This window comes from Gossypium arboreum, chromosome 12, assembly GCF_025698485.1.
Source record: "Gossypium arboreum isolate Shixiya-1 chromosome 12, ASM2569848v2, whole genome shotgun sequence".
NCBI lineage: Eukaryota > Viridiplantae > Streptophyta > Magnoliopsida > Malvales > Malvaceae > Gossypium > Gossypium arboreum.
In genome coordinates this window covers 17779620-17796650 of record NC_069081.1, presented here as the reverse complement: position 1 = coordinate 17796650, position 17031 = coordinate 17779620, and the positions used below count along the sequence as shown (strand labels likewise).

The 17031-nt window shown below is 30.9% G+C and overlaps 1 protein-coding gene and 1 long non-coding RNA gene across 2 annotated transcripts; both read right to left on the bottom strand.

Moving 5' to 3' along the window:
- Positions 1-6246: 6246 nt before the first annotated feature.
- LOC128285269 (uncharacterized) lies at positions 6247-8030 on the bottom strand. The gene is made up of 3 exons (XR_008275734.1): positions 7933-8030; positions 7375-7459; positions 6247-6503 (listed from the first exon to the last, which is right to left on the bottom strand). It is a non-coding gene; the product is annotated as an uncharacterized LOC128285269 (long non-coding RNA).
- Positions 8031-8406: 376 nt separating this feature from the next.
- Positions 8407-9664, bottom strand: LOC108477961 (B3 domain-containing transcription factor VRN1-like). Its single transcript, XM_017780419.1, has 6 exons — positions 9624-9664; positions 9256-9530; positions 8998-9174; positions 8819-8864; positions 8582-8763; positions 8407-8495 (listed from the first exon to the last, which is right to left on the bottom strand). The coding sequence occupies exons 1-6, from the start codon at positions 9662-9664 to the stop codon at positions 8407-8409; spliced, it is 810 nt and encodes a 269-aa protein (XP_017635908.1).
- Between the last annotated feature and the right edge of the window lie 7367 nt (positions 9665-17031).

Sequence of the window (17031 nt, the reverse complement as noted above, 5' to 3'; positions counted from 1 at the left end):
TTTAATGAGATGAAATATATACAAATGTATGTGTATGAAAAGATGATATTGTTGAGCGTAAAAGAGATAATGAAATGTGTAGGAAGTTTGCTTGGCACTAAGTGTGCGAGAAATAGATGTGTACGGTGATGAGATTAGCACTTGAGTGTGCGAGCTTGTAATGTATGGCACTAAGTGTGCGAGTTTGGACTATATGGCACTATGTGTGCGGGCTTGAATCACATGGCACTAAGTGTGCGTGATTGAGTATTAAGCACTATGTGTGCGAACTCTACACATATCTCCGATTGAATATTTATATGGAGGTGTGACTTTATCGAGATGAGTATGGACAGCGGAAAGAGTAAGTACCTTGAGTTCATGGCTAATAGATGCTATGTTCATGCTCGGGTGGAGTTGGTAAAATTTAAATCTATGTGATGATTTCAATTGCATTCCGTAAATAAGGTATCGTGGAATAGATGAAAGTTCATTTGATTGCATGATTGTTGCGGAAATGAAATGATGTATGGAAATTGCTTCAAATATCCTATTGAATAGTATATGAAATGTAAATGTATGACTTGGTATGAGATTGATCCGAAGGTCTAAGGAACTATGGTATAGTTCGGTATGGTGGAACACTTGGCCTTGTTTCATTATTTCATTTTATGATAATTTTATTAATGGATGGTTGTGGAATGCTTATGACTTCTTGAGTTATAAACTCACTCGGTGTTTTCTTGTCACCCATTTTAGGTTTCTTGGACTCGTCTCCTTTTGGGTGCTCGGAACCGTCAACGAAGTCATCACACCGTGAGCAATTTTGGTATTGTCTTCTTAGTCAACTTAGGAGAACATTTGGCATGTATGGGCTATTTTGTTTTGTTAAATTTTGGGTTGTAAACTTTAAGCCATGTGAAAATGGCCTATGTGGTCGTTTGAGTGGGATGCTAGAATCTATAGCCACGAGTCTTAGAAACCTAAATTTTGATAAGGTGGCCATAATTTGTGTCATGAATGATGGATGATTAGTAAGGCTAAGGAAGGATTCATGAAATTGACATAGTCTACTGCAGTAACTGTTGCGGACAGCAGCAGTGATATGAGATAGAAAAATCACTAAAAATAGTATAAGTGGAATTAATTGCTAAAAAAATTACGTACTCGAAGATTGATGGGTCTATTTTCATATGGATGAAACGAAACAACCATATGAGCTGTATTTTAAGAGATATTCAAGTTTCGTGAGACAGGGCCAGAACGGTTTCTGGATTCTATGTTTCGACTTTGAAAATTTACCATAAATTATCCAGAAACAATTAGAAGTCATGCCTTATATGCATAGATTCCCCTTTGAGTCTAGTTCCATTAGAAACAAACGGCATGAGCATTGGAGCTCTGTACGAGATGATATCCAGGTCGTAATGCGCAAAGGTCAGTGTAGTTGAACCCCAAAACAGGGGTGACTTTAACTAATAAACTGTACCAATTGGCCCGACCAAAAATTTTAGAAATAAATCCACGGATGGATATATGAGTCTAAATTCGGGGAAAATTTACGGAACTGGTTTTGAGTTCTGGAACTCGAGATATGATTTTAAGGTGACAGAGACGCAGTTTGCCACTGGATGGAAATGTGAAAAATAGTCATGTGACACATGAGAGTTGGTCGAGAACCCCTCGTGTCCGACTCGGCGACGGTATCGGGAACGGGGTGTTACAATCGACCCGGGGTTGAAGAAGCTACGTGGGAACCTGAGGATGCTATGAGAAAGTAATACCCAAACCTATTCGCTGGTAAGATTTTTGGGGACAACAATCCCTTAGGGGGAGAGCTGTAACAGCCTGGTTTTTAGCTAAATCAGAACAGTAGTTTCAGAACCACAATCTGGGGTCGTAAAATTAATTTAATACTATTTTTGGTTTTTATAGCATGTGAATATATATGTGTGTGAAATTTTCGTGAGCTAATTTTATCGTTTAAGTGGTTAATTTGAAAAAAAAAGGACTTAATCGCATAAAATGTAAAAGTTGCATTCTATATGATAAAGGTTTCTATTTGCTATGGCTTATTAAATGAGAGGTCTTTATGTTGTAAATAGACCATTGATAGTGGGAATGCACATAAATGGGCATAAATTTGATGTTTATTAATCTTTTAAATCAAGGTCAAATTTATAAATTAGTAATTAATATATGTTTTAATTAAAACATAAAAAAATGTTCATCATTTCATGCATTGATCAACCGAAATATCAAGGAAGAAGAAGAACATTTAGGGCTTAAACTTTTGGCACCTTTAATCCTTGATTAAGGTATGATTTTTGGTCGGTTTTTGATGATTTCTACGTTTTTCTAACCGTTGCTTTGAGTATTAGCTAGCCCGTACCTTAATTTTTGAGTTTATTAGTGATTTTGAAAAATATCATTAATGAATCCATGAGTTTTATGATGTTTGATGATGAATTATGCAAGCTTGGTGTTTGATATACATGTTTTGTAAAGTAATTTTGGACAAAAATGTCAATTAGGGATTATATTGAGAAAATGTGAAAATATGTGGCTAATGTATGAAAAAATGATAAATATGGGCTGATATATACACTAGGAGAATTCGGCTAGCATGTATTTGAAAGAAATTGTGTAATTTTGTATATTTGTGAAATAAGGACTAAATTGTAAGAAATGTGAAACTTTAGGCGCTAAAGTGAAAAAATGCCAAAATATGTGTTGTGGACTAAATTGAATGTGTTGATGAATAAAAGATTTAATTTTGAATGAATATAGATCAAGAACGAAAGAAATCAGATTTAGATAGGGGGAAATCTAAAGTTATCGAATAGTTGATCCAATCTCTCTATTCCAACTACGAGGTAAGTTCATATGCAAATAAATGACTTTAAATTGCATTATATGTGTTTACTTTCTATTGAATTTTTATGAATGTTGAACGAGCAAATACAAGCAAGAAACAATGAAGTTTCGATATCCGAAAGTTTCGTACGAACCTTAGGAATAGTATAGGATACGTATGTCATGACATTAGGTTACCGAGATGTGATTACCTATAAGACCATGTCTGGTACATTGGCATTGCATTGAGATTACGTGTAAGACCATGTCTGGGACATTGGCATCATTAATCAATTTCGTGTAAGACCCTATCTGGGATAATGGCGTCGATATGTGATAACATGTAAGACCATATCTGGGATATGGCATTATTCAAGCTTATGTGATTTTCGAGTATCCTTAACGATTTTGAATGGTTAAACGGGAAAAGTCAAGTTGAGAAAGATTATTTGAATGAGCTAAGTGACTCAGGTACGTTCGAGATTCATACGAGTATTGAGAAGTGAAGTAAATGATTAATTTGATTAAGATATCGAATATGTGTTCAATGAGAAAAGTTTGTGAACTTGTGTGTGATTAGTTATGTTTAGCATATTTGAATTGATATGCAAAGGTTCATATGATAGCTTCATTTGTATATGGCTTACTAAGCTTTTAAAGCTTACTTGTGTGTTCTTTTCATGTTTTATAGATTTTCGAAGCTAGCTCGGACATAGGGGATCATCGGGAACCATCATCAAACTATCGACTACTTGTTGGTACTTTTGGAGCTTTGTATATATGGTATATGTCATATATAGGCTAGTGTCATTTTGGTATGTTTTGAGTCATGAATATAGCCATGAGATTTGGCTTGTAAGTGTTGATGTGTATGGCCAATTAAGTTGGCTTGAATTATGTGCTTCATAAATATTATATGTGATGTGTATAAGTTACCATGTGTTTTGGCATGTTTGCCATGGTTGTTTATATAGCTAAATGATTGCTCATTTGGTTAGTTAGTAGTTGATGTATTAATGCTTGAGGAATGGTAAATTTTGGTATGATTTGTGGATGATGAATTGGTATGTTTGAGAAGCATGATTTGGTTGATAGAAAGGTGAGAAAAATTCATTTAGGAGTTATATGAGTTTGATGATTATGGCATGTTGATTTGGCATGTTTTGAATATGAAATTTAGTAATTGAATTGGTTGATGATAGATGGCATATGTGTGTGAATTGGCATGTTTTGGCTGCCTATATATGTGTTGAAATGATACCATTTTGATGGCCACGTGTGCATGAGAAAAGGGTGGCAAATTGGCTTTACAAATGGCCTATTTTTGTCCACATGAGCAGAGACACGGGCGTATGTCTCAGCCATGTGTGACAAACGGTCATGTTACACGGCCGTATGTCCCCTGGGATAGCCTTTCAAATTAAGTTAGTATACCCTACAGGTTTGGCACGGCCTAGACATAGGGGCATGTCTACTGATCATAGATAACACACGGGCTGGTACACGAGTCTGTGGTCGACCGTGTGGCCAAGTCAGTAACCCCTCTAGATTTCACACAGCCTGGCATACAGGCGTGTCCTCTACCGTGGTGTGCAAATCAGTAGGTATGCCCTGTTTTCACACGCCTTGTGACACGGACGTGTCTAGTGGCCATGTGAGGCACGCGGCTTGTTCACACAGGCGTGTGATCCTGAAATCAAAGAAAATTTTCTAAGTTTCCTAAGGTTTGTAAATGTTATCGGTTTAGTCCCAAACCATATCTAAGCATGTTTTAAGGTCTTGTAGAGCCTTATAAGGGACATTGTGCATGATTTGTATGGATTTTGATTATGAATGTATAAATGTATGTGAATAAGGTGTACTATTTGGTAATGCCTCGTAACTATATTCCAACGTCGGATACGGGTTAAGGGTGTTACATCTTCACTCACCTAATCTTGAGGAAAACCAACTTGCAATATCAACAGCTCTTTCTTTCTCAGTTGGTGTCAGTGGTTGCATCTTGCCCATAAGGTCAAGTTTCAAACATCCCCAAGCACTTGATACCCCTTTATTATCATGTTTTGCTGAACATTTGGATTCACATGTTAAGAACTAAACTTTTAAGACAATAGCTTTGGAAGCAAACCATTACTTTAACTCAAAAAAAATCATTCAAAGTAAAGATTATAACCCTCAAGTTCTTTTGTCGAATACTGGAAATTGATGTTATTATTTTGGTTATCAACCTTTGGACCCTTAAATTCTTTAGAGGTGGAGGACCATAGACTGTGCTTGTAACACCCTAAACCCACATCCGTCGTTGGACTAGGGTTACAGAGTATTACCGACCATTCTATTAATCCTATAAAATATTCATTATCAATTTGCAATCCAGAATTCAAACCACATACATGCTTATAATTCAGTCAAACTTTACATCTTAAAAGGGGTTAGCATGTATCACTCAGCCTAAATAAAATATAACCTAAATTATATATTTATACCTATATGTAACAGTTTATGCATTTATAGAACATAGTTGAATCAGTAATTTCATCATTGAGTATTAAACTTATTTATTGAAAATCACGCGGATGCACAAATTTTATAACAATTAAACAATGTCAAGGCCACCCCTTTTTCTTAATCATGTGGCATTTATACTTTAGCTTATGTGAATTTCACATATCATGTATAATTATAGAAATCAATAACAAGCATTCGGTTGCATATAAAAATCTAGCACCTATACTTATCAACTATAAAGTGAAAGTATGCGCATATATATATATATAGTCATATAAAAGTTTATCAACGTGCCATGGCCGAATGTTAAATACCGATGTTTTTTCATTTCCAAAATTCTCATAATAACCTATGATCCAATATGTCTAAGATATTATAATAATTAAATTAAATACCATACATGTAATTAATCTAGTCCGTTCGGCTATCATGCATTTTTCTTTCACATATGTGCATAGCATCTATAATATAATCACCTTATACACAAATAAAGTGTAAATAAAAATTTAACCAAAACAATGTAGCCGAATATCACAAGTACTCATGTTCTAGTAAAAATTATAATGGTCAACAATTAATTGAAAACATATGTCAAAATTTTACTTAATAAACATATGACTGAATCACAAACCATCTCATTTATACCTATTCCAAACAAGAATCTTACATACTATGTAATAACTTATCAAAGCATATTTATCTCACATTTAAATCTAACAATTTAATCTTTAATATGAAACTACATAATCATACCTTATTAAAACACACCAACCGAATGATCATTTACTCAACCTAACAAGAATCATATTCAAAATCCTTGAATATACCTAGGTATATATTTTACGGTCAAATGTGCATACCACATCCAAGTCACTAATCAACTTTAATACACCACCAAGTACATAGCATAAATACTACTCATTTATAGTACAAAATACCATAGCTAAAATGAACACAAACCACAAGCAAACATAACCAATCCCAAGCAAGATGATTAAGCCATTTTCACATGGCATATATATACATTCATTTCCAAAATATTTAACCTCAAAACCAGACTATACATGCCATAATTCAAGTTTAGTTTAAAGGTACCAAAACAGTAGATAGTGTGATGAACTTGGCTAACGATCCCCGAGCTTGCAGCTTGACTTCAAAATCTATAAAACAGAGTAACGTAATACACATTGTAAGCTACCATAACTTAGTAAGTCATAAGCAATAAACAACTCAATAATATATTTGATTCATATTAACTAAATGACATGCGTTAGCATTATTAACCACCTAAGCCGAATACAAATACAATCATTTAATATGATAACCACACATCCATTTACTCTTTTATGCAACTTAAGAATCATCAAATGTCATCCCATGTTTAAATAATACCTAGGTAGTCGAACACACAAATTATGTATACACATGTTAAGTAACATTTCAATACTACACAAATTTATTCATTCATATGCCGAATACACATATCCCAATACACATGAAATCCTCAATTGCATTGTACATGATTTACAACACATATCTATAGTACTATCTTACCTTATCTCGAGTAGATATCAAGTTAAATCATACCTGGCCATTTAGCTCGCATTACACAAACCGTACACAATTTACTTTTGCCCGATGAACCATTTGAAATTGGTTAGGACACTCAGATAATCACATAGATCATACAATGCTAACATTCCAAACGTGGTCTTACATGTAGCCACATATCGATGCCACTGTCCCAGATAGGGTCTTACTCGTAAACACATATCGGAATCACAAATTGAAGCCATGGACTTACTCGCACACATATATCAGTATCCTATGTCATGACATATGTATCCTAGCTATTCCTAACGTTCATACGGGACTTTCGGCCGTCACAACTCGATCGGAACGAATTCAGGAACGTAGTAACCAAGCCTTTACACATTCGGCTATATCATATATAATTTCTGACATTTCATAACAGCATATAAATTTAATATTTAACTATAATTAAACACATCTATTTTCTTATAAACTTACCTCAGACGTCGTAAAACAGGACGTGGCTACTAGTCGGCAACTTTCGTTTTTCCCCGGTCCAAATCTGATTTCTTTGGTTCTTGATCTAAACATATTCAAATTAATCTCATTCAAACATATTTTCATTCAATTTAGTCCAAAAACACATAAATGGGAAAATTACCATTTTACTCCTAATATTTACAATTTTTATAATTTAGTCCCTCTTGCACAAAACACAAAATATGCAAAATTTTCAAGGTACCCATGTTTGGCCTAATATTCCTAGTGTTTATACGAGCCAATATATTTTATTTATTTCACATTTTAGTCCCTCAAACTATTATTTTTGCAATTAAGTCCTAATTACTCAAAATCATCAAAAACTTCAATACAAAATATGTTAATCTAAAACATATCTTTCATTTTTCATCATCAAACAACAAAAATCACAAGCTACCAACAATGGCACAACTCAAAATTTTCATCAAAATCAAAAATTAAAGCATGGGTCTTGAAGATTTCTAAGCAACGATCTCAAAAACGTAGAAATTATCAAAAACCGTGCTAAACTCATACCTTAGTTAAGCTCCAAATTGGCCGAACCCTAGCTTTGTGTTCTTTCTTTTTATTTTGTTTAGTTTCGGCAAAAGAAGAACAATTATAACAAGTATGTAAACTTTATTTTATGTTTTATATTATATATGTTTTATTATAATAGTTTATAATGTTAGTTTACATAAATAACCTTAATTAATTCATCCCAAAACCTTATAATATAACCCATTACCGTCCACCTAATAAGTTATGGGCTATTTACAATATAAATGCCTCAATTTAAAAAGCCACTAACTTTTTGACCCTTATACTTTAAACTATCAAATTTTCTATTTAAGCGATTAAGTCCTTTTATTTAATCGGACACCTAAACAATAAAATTAAATCACGAAAATTTTACCGATATAAATTCACACAAAATAAACATAGAAAATAATTTTTAAATATTTTTCTGACTCAAATTCGTGGTCCCGAAACTACCGTTTCGATTAGGGTCTAAATCGGGCTGTTTGAGTGCTGACAATCAGATTCAGTATCATTGACCAAGATCCTAGTTCTAAGTTGACTGGCAACCCTATTAGGAGCTATTAGAAAAGGAAATGATAAGAAAAGACAAAGCATCTCCATAGATTGTCATATCAACAAACTGATCATTAAAGGTCCTACTGACCCAGAGATTTGCGGGCCTTCCTTGCATTTTTGGCAGCTGGGTAGACTTGCACTTTCATTAAGATCTCAGGTTGCCTAATTAACTCAAAGACGCATACGTCACCAATGTTAATACGATTATCTTTCACAAAAGTCCGCCAGCCACCATAGAGTTGTGCACTAAGGTTTTTACTTTCTGTATTCCTATAGAACATCACAAGCCAAGTTCTCCTAGCAGAATTGCATTAGGTCAGAATACATTTGTGCATTGTCAAATAATTCATAGCAAAGTCCAATGGGATAACCTGGAATTCAAGAAGGGAAAAGACACGTTTTCAGTCCAAACAAAGAGTAAATTGTTGGTAACTTTGGGTCATCAAAATAAAGGTTTTGAGGTTTTCCAGGTTCTCATTTTTATATATATTACCATTTGAAAACCATGACAAACCGATAATGGTCGCATGAACACCATGAAAGCTGGATTTTCATTACTTTCATAAGCACTGGCTATCTGATTTGCCCGAGCCTTTTCAGTAACTATCAACTTTTGTGAGCAGCTTAAAACCTTAGTTCTCATACTTTGACGAGCTGGAATTACTCCATCGTCTGTTGTAGCTGGACTCAAAAATCACAATAAGCAACAAAATCAAAAGAAAAAATTAAAACACTGCTAAGATTGAAATAAAGAATGCATACCACTAAGTTTGCTCTTTCTAGAGCTGGGGTCTTCAAGGCTAACATGTGAAGATGAATTGTCTAACTTGGAAGCAGTTCTCATTTTCTTTTGAGGGGGTGGGCATGGCAAATCTGGTTTCTCTTTGTTTTTCCTACTGGCTGAGCCTGAGTCTTCACCACATACCGCAACCGATATATGACCATCACCATTATCTTCAGTGCTAGAATGAGGATATTCAATCTCTGAAACACTTTGATCAAAAATTAAGACATGAAAATGATCATTCCGTTTGTATCTGAAAACCAAAAAAGACCCAAATTCAAGCGAGTAATGCTCTCTCGCTAGTCCTTTTGCAACACACCTTTTCATCACTTTTTACCAGTTCCACCTGCTATATTGCACCTCAAGCTTAACAGGGCTTGACACCATATTTTCTCACAAATTTTCTAGGAATCCGCTGACATAAAGACATGGGAGATTGATTAAATTTCATGAATGAAACTGAGTACGTGGAGAAAAAGAAGAAATACTCACAAGTATTCCATCACAAATACTTTCCTAGAGAATCACTTTGAAAAAAATGAGGTGTTTTGAAGGTAAACATAGAATCATCATTGTTTGTACGACCATGGCAAGACATGGTGAAAGCTTATGGGGTGAGCAAAACTCGATTGAACTCGAAAAAATAAAAAAAAAATTGAGTTAAACGAATCGAGTTATTCGAGTCAACTCAAATTTTTTTCGAATTTCGAGTTCAAATAGAGTTTGGTTTTCAAATTCGAATAACTCGAATAAATCTACTATCAAACTATAATATTTTACATTATTACTCAAAACTCCTAAACCTCTTCACTTTCCTCCCAAAACCTATACTCCCTCCCACTTTTCCCCTGTAACTTTTGCTCCCCTCCCATCCCACCCCTTCTTGATAAATTTTATAATTTTTATAATTTTTATTAAAATTGAATTATTGATGACGCCATAAAATATTCGTGTTAAAATTTTGCTCCTCCCATCCCACCCCTTCTTGATAAATTTTATAATTTTTATAAATTTTATTAAAATTGAATTATTGATGACGCCATAAAATATTCGAGTTAAAATTTTATGTTGGTATCAATTTTACATTTTGTCTTTAAAATATTTTTATTAAAAAATCACATTTTTACATTTAATATACTTTTTAATTTCAGAATACATAGTGACAAGAATAAGAAGATAATTGAAGCAACTAAAAAGCAAAGAAGTTAACTCGTATATAAAAGATTAATAAATAAATTATAAGGGAGTAAAGTTAATAACAAATTTAATTATGGTAAGTGACAGTGATTATAAGGACCTAAAATATTTTTTTAATTTAACTCGAGCAAATATATTTAATTCGATTCGAATTTCATCTCACTTAATTTGATTTGAGAAAATTTCAAATAAGTTAAGATGATAAAATATGATTGATCAACTCAACTAACTTAAAAAATTTTCATTCGATTCAATTCAACAATTACTTTTAAAAACTTATTCGAAAGAAAATTATGTTGGTGATCCAAATAAACAGGATCCATCAATATTTTTAACGTGGTCATCATTCACGTAAACTATAAAATAATAACGACGATTCCATATTCACGATAACTTATAATAAATCACAGTAGAAAGAATTTTGTTTATTCAGAATCTCTGAAAATTCTTTAAAAAATTCTCAACAAAAGAGAAAAGGAAATAGAGGTAACATCAAACACTATCTTACCTTACTACCCAAGTCAAAATTTTGAACGAATTACCCTAACTTGTAGACGGCTTTAAATTATATCATGTGTACTTAATATTTTTATTTTAAATTAATTCTCTATATAATTTAGTTCCACACCTTTTGATTTACTCTTTAATAATTTATGGAAACGCAAAATTAAATATATCATAATTCAAGTTATGTGCTTATATATATATATATATATATATATATATATATATATATTGTGAGGAATATATTTTTCATTCAGTGATTTTCTTTCTAAACTTGAGGGTGGTACCCAAAAATAAAAAATAAAAAGAAGAAATTTAACTGTATTGATTTAATAAGTCTATTTTTTGCCAACCAATATATAACATTTAATTTTCTTATATTAAATTCTTCTTCTTTTTTTTTTTGTCAATGTTGGCTATTCAAGGTTGAAATTATAAATGTAAATTATATGAATACAAATTTTGAAAATAAGATTTAATTGTATATACAATCAAATTAATTTATAAACTTCACGGTGAAGGATAAAATCGTTAATACTATTAATTAATATATTGAGTAAATTACACCACATGTCATTCAACTATTGCTTTTTTTATTAACCAATTTTTTTTTTTAATTTGGTCTCCCAACTGTAAGTTCGTTTCTTTTTGTCATCCAACTATGATTTTTTTTAAAAAATTTGTCACCCAACTAATCGAGATTATTATTTTTTGTCCATTTCCGTTAAATGATGTTAAGTATCTAATGAGAGAGTGACATGGTAGTTCAGTAAAATAATAAATTTAGCCCTCAACTTTTACATTTTATATTGATTTAGTCATTATTTTAAAAATTAACCTTCAAAATTTATTAATGATCTCAAATTTATTCTAATTATAAAAAATTAAAAAATATATAAAATATATAAATATTTTAGTAAAAAAATTATAAAAATAAAAAATTTATATTAATATTAAATAAAATAAAATAAAATAAAAAGTGCCCTCCCCTCGCCCCTCCATTTTCCATCAGTGCCATCCTACTCATGGTAGCCTCGATGGTATGCTGCCTGCACAGTCGGTTTTGAAGAGTTGGCCAAGGAAAAGAAGTGTTAGTATTCTGCTTCCTTTGATTACTCTTGTGTGTTTATTGCTATCAACAATCATACGTAGGAGGAATGATAGGTGGAGTCTGTGCTCTGGTCAAAATTCCTAGGAGGTCCATGAAATTTCTCACAATTGCCAAGTAATGTATAAATACATTGTTATGAATCCACTGGTTTTGTGATATACAGGTAATCAATTTGCGGAATACCGCATGTTATTTGTGGCTATTAGTTCCCAATATTTAATATTTAATATTGTTATAAAATAAATAGATAAAAAGTAAAAGAATAAAGAAGATGGGAGAGTAAAGAGAGAGCATATTTTATTGATAAATCAGAATATTTATAAAACTTCTCCAAGATCTCTATTTATAGGCATAAGAAGTATAAATAAAATAGAGATCTATTTCTAATGACTATTAGAATTTAAAGTACATCAAAACTTATCTTAATCTTAATAGACATCCACTTAATAAGATATTCATAACACTCCCCTTAGATGTCCATTGATAGATAACGTGCCTCGTTAAAACCTTATTAGGAAAACCCTATGGGATAAAAACCTTATGAAGGAAAAAGAGTACACAATCTTATATTACAAGCTGCCTCATCAAAAAAACCTTTACCAAGAAAACCCAATGGGACAAAACCTTGATTAAGGAAAAAAGAGTGCAACGCGTATTTACTCCCCTCATGAAAGCATCACATAATATCTCATATTCTACATATTTAATCTTTAATACTAGCTTTTCAAATGAGCATTTATATCATCATTTTTTTGAAAGTCATGAGTGGGGGAAAATTTGGGGGGAAATATATTTTGATCTCTTCAAAAGTTTCAACAATAATCATAGCAAATTTCAATCATGATTCTTCTAAAAAGACACAAATAGGTATTTTGGATCATTTTATAATCCCTCTTCAACTACTATTCACCACATATGTTCAAATTATTTCAATTCATATAAATGAACAATTTCCCGATAATTTCAATATGCTTATAGCATTCTAAATCCTTCAAGGATTTTAGTGTAAACTTTACACTATATAGTGATTCATAAAAGGTTGTAACAACAATCATTAGACGCAAGTTGAATCTTTTATGAACTATCAGTTTAATAATATATTTAAAGGTTATTACATCAACCTCAAAAGAGTATTACATATTTTCATAATCAATGTTAGGACTTAATGAAAAACTTCATATTTTTATTCTAGTTTTACAAAACTACTTCATTTGTACCTTCACTGGCTTTATACCTTTAAATATTTGGACTACTAGTCCAAAAGCTCCACAAATTTAATTATACTTTAGATGCGTCTTTCTAGTTTGAAAAATCTATTTCATATCTATATTTCTCAATAGATTTATTCAAGGTTCTCCTTTTATTTCATTATTTCAACAATAATATTGCATGCAAAACCATTGTCGGCCAATTTTATTATTAGTTCGACATTTTCTCAAATTGACATAACTTATCGAGATCTCTTATTTTCACTATTTTAATCTTCGGTTTTTGATACATGAATCTCTTTTAGAGTTTTACTTATTAGTTATGTCTTGGGTCTCTTCTAGAACACCCACCTTCACTATATGACCATCTAGATTTATTATTTTCTTTTATGAGAATTTTCATATTTGGAACTTGTAATGAATTATCCTTATTGAACTTCTGGTTCAAATTACTCTCCCCCCTAACTCATTACAAGTTATTATTTCTCTCCCCCTAATGTCGAGAAAACTATCGAATCAAAATAGTAATCACAAATCATGTCATAATTGAATCTCCTAAACATTCAAAACATCTAATAATACAAGGAGACTTGTAATTAATATATATTCCCAACTTTCTTTGAGGATTCACTCATTTTTGTGCATTGTGGTGGAGCAATTGGAATATAAACGCACATACGAAAATTCAAAGATGAGAAATATTTAATTCTTTACTAAAAACTATTTGTAATAAGGGGTACTTATAACTTATTAGTTTGATGAGTATAACACATAAATCAACATAATCTCATGTTGAAATAGAAAGTTTAGTTATCATAAGTAATGTTTTAGATATTAATCAGATGCGTTCAATCAATAATTTCTCTAAACCATTATGCGCATAAATAACAGAATTTTACAAAATTTTTTCAAACTCAATCAATAAACGACTAAAATATAAACTCATTAGTATTAGCAAGATAAATTATCTTAATTATATTATCTAAAATTAATTATTTAAATAAGCAATCTTTCAAACGACAGGTTGCAAGTTGATAACACATATGTCATTATTTTGTATATGCATTTACCAAAATCATATAATATCAAAACCATCCACATGGTGGGTGAATGAGCCCATGTTCATTTAAGAAATGCAAGACATTAAATCACAACTTTAGCTAATGAGTTTCTAACAATCAATTTTCATTGAGAACAAGCAACAAATAAGAATTATTTAAATTAAAAAACCTTCTGGTTCTTTAATGAATGTCCATATGAATTTTCAATTAATTTTCACATCATACATGATCCAAGATGGTCTAATTGGACACGCTAAGTAGTAAATACATTTGTATCAGTAAACTTCTGGTTTGCTTTAACATGCATTTCAATTGTACTAATAATATCAATATAAATTGTGACAAATTGGTAATTTTACTGTCATTCCTTTTACTTTGCATCCACATATAAGTGCTATTGTGACATTTACTATTAGAAATGTTAAATTAATGTGAAGTTTATAATGTCACTAAGTCAACAAAATAAATATAAATTCCAAACAATTATATGAAATATTCGTTTCAGGGAATATGCCAAAATCTTTTTTTTCTGCATTGAGTTTTGACGATTTTATCAAGAAGTAAGCAAATTAAACTTCAGTAGTAGACTTTAAATCCACTCAAAATCTATTAATAGCAAACTTTGAGAGTGGATCTTATTTTCCAGGTGTACAATAGGTACATAACCAATGACTTTTAATACATAAGTTCTCTCTTACAAGTTCTCATCAGTAATATTTTTTACGTAATTTTAATTGAGAACTTATTCTAAATACTATAAAGTTATACTCGCAGTTTAAAAAAAAACTTGCAACTTTAAGTGCATTCAACCATATCAAGCTTTAGATAGAATTACCATATTCTATTACTCATAAGTAGATCTTTCACAGTCAAATATTTTGCTTTCAACCTCTTAATGGGGATGATGACAAAAGAAGATCACAAAGATATTCACAAACAATTCAATTTAATAACAAGAGTAATCAATAACCCAATCCTCCCTCTCTCTTTTTTCATCGTTACAAAATAGATATTTATAGCAATAGTGATTCATATGAAATATAATATTTTCTTCGTTCACAATCTCAATATGAGATCCATTATGAATATATTTTAAAACCAATGAATTAACCATCACAAGATTTTAATATATTAACTCTTCTGAAGCTTTCAACTAATTTTGTACTACCAAATATTGGAATAATATTGGTTTATATTTTCTTTTGCGTTCACTTTAAAGAATGCAATAGATTTACTAGGACGAATTAATAAAGGTCCCAAACAAATTTTATTTCATAATCACCATTGCAAACATACGTGGATTTTAAATCAAAATTTATCTATTCATGTTGTTATTATTAGTCTTCAATTATAATAAACATGATATAATAAATAAACCATAATAAAATATACTTGAGATTCTTTAACATCATCATCATCACCCACATAAGGATTATATAAATTTCTTTGCAGAAAAAGGCATAAAAAATTTAAAGATTTATGTGTACTTGAGTGGTTAAATGCTCTAAAGATTACCCATAGTGCACAGGCCTCAATTGAAACATCAACAGTTCTAGGAGGCAACCGACAATAGTAAATTTTGAGATATTTTTGTGACTTATAGAGAAAAACAATTAAAAGAGAACCGTGTTGATAACGTGTTATAAATTAAATTGACAGAAAGTAAAGAACAAAGAGAATGAGAGAGCAAAGAGAAGGCGTATTTTATTAATCAATCAAAATATCTACAAAGCTTATCCAAAGTCTCAATTTACAGGCATAAAAAGTATAAATGAAGTAGAGATATACTTCTACGACTATTAGAATTTGAAGTACATCAAAACTTATATTTATCTTGATGGACATCCACTTAATAAGATATTCATAATAAATATAAAATTTTTATTTTTACATTTTTTAAAATTTATCATATATATATTTATCAATATACTTATGTATTTCTATATATTTCTTTGAATTTTTAGAACAAGATAAAATTGAGACCATTTATAAATTTTAAGGTTAAATTTTTTAAATAATGACTAAATTAATATAATATGTAAAAGTTGGACTAAATTTGTTATGACATTGATTTTTAACTGCTATATCACCCTCTTGTTAGATACTTGGCGCACTTAAAGGAAATGGAAAAAAAATAATCTTGATTAATTGGGTGACTAATTTAAAAAAATTAATAGTTGATTGACAAAAAGAAAATAAACAATAGTTGAGTGACATCTAGGACCCTAATATATTTAAGGTTGCCAATTTTTAAATCATTGATATATAAATGTGAAGAAGGTTTTTTTATAAAAGTATATACTTTTGGTTTTTTTTTTCATCATTAGCCTAGTATATATGTAATTTTTTTTAATTCATTTAATTATCACTCATTTATTTGCGTTTTAATATCCTAAATCTTTCTAAATTAATATGTATAATTTTATATAATTTTAGAATATATGGATGAGCGGTAGAAGTTTGATATCAAAATCATGACTCGTGTTGAACCCAATGTAATGGACTGATAATTAAGGGTGTTTACTGCCTCAATTGTAACCTGGGTTCGAGTTGCGCTAGACACATTAGTTATTTAGACTTTTCTCTGTTATTATAATTCACCAAAAAAAAAAAGAAGAAAGATCGTGAGAAAAGGTTTAATTGTGTTTTTGATCTCTATATTCTTCGAGCATT

What these genes read in the sequence shown, in the direction of transcription:
- LOC108477961 (XM_017780419.1), bottom strand. Translation starts at nt 9,664, where the DNA reads ATGGTGTCAAGCCCTGTTAAGCTTGAGGTGCAATATAGCAG. An exon ending in CTTGAGGTGCAATATAGCAG is followed by an intron (nt 9,531 to 9,623) that starts GTGGAACTGGTA and finishes TTTGGTTTTCAG; the next exon opens with ATACAAACGGAATGATCATT. An exon ending in GAAGGCCCGCAAATCTCTGG is followed by an intron (nt 8,496 to 8,581) that starts GTCAGTAGGACC and finishes CTTTTCTAATAG; the next exon opens with CTCCTAATAGGGTTGCCAGT.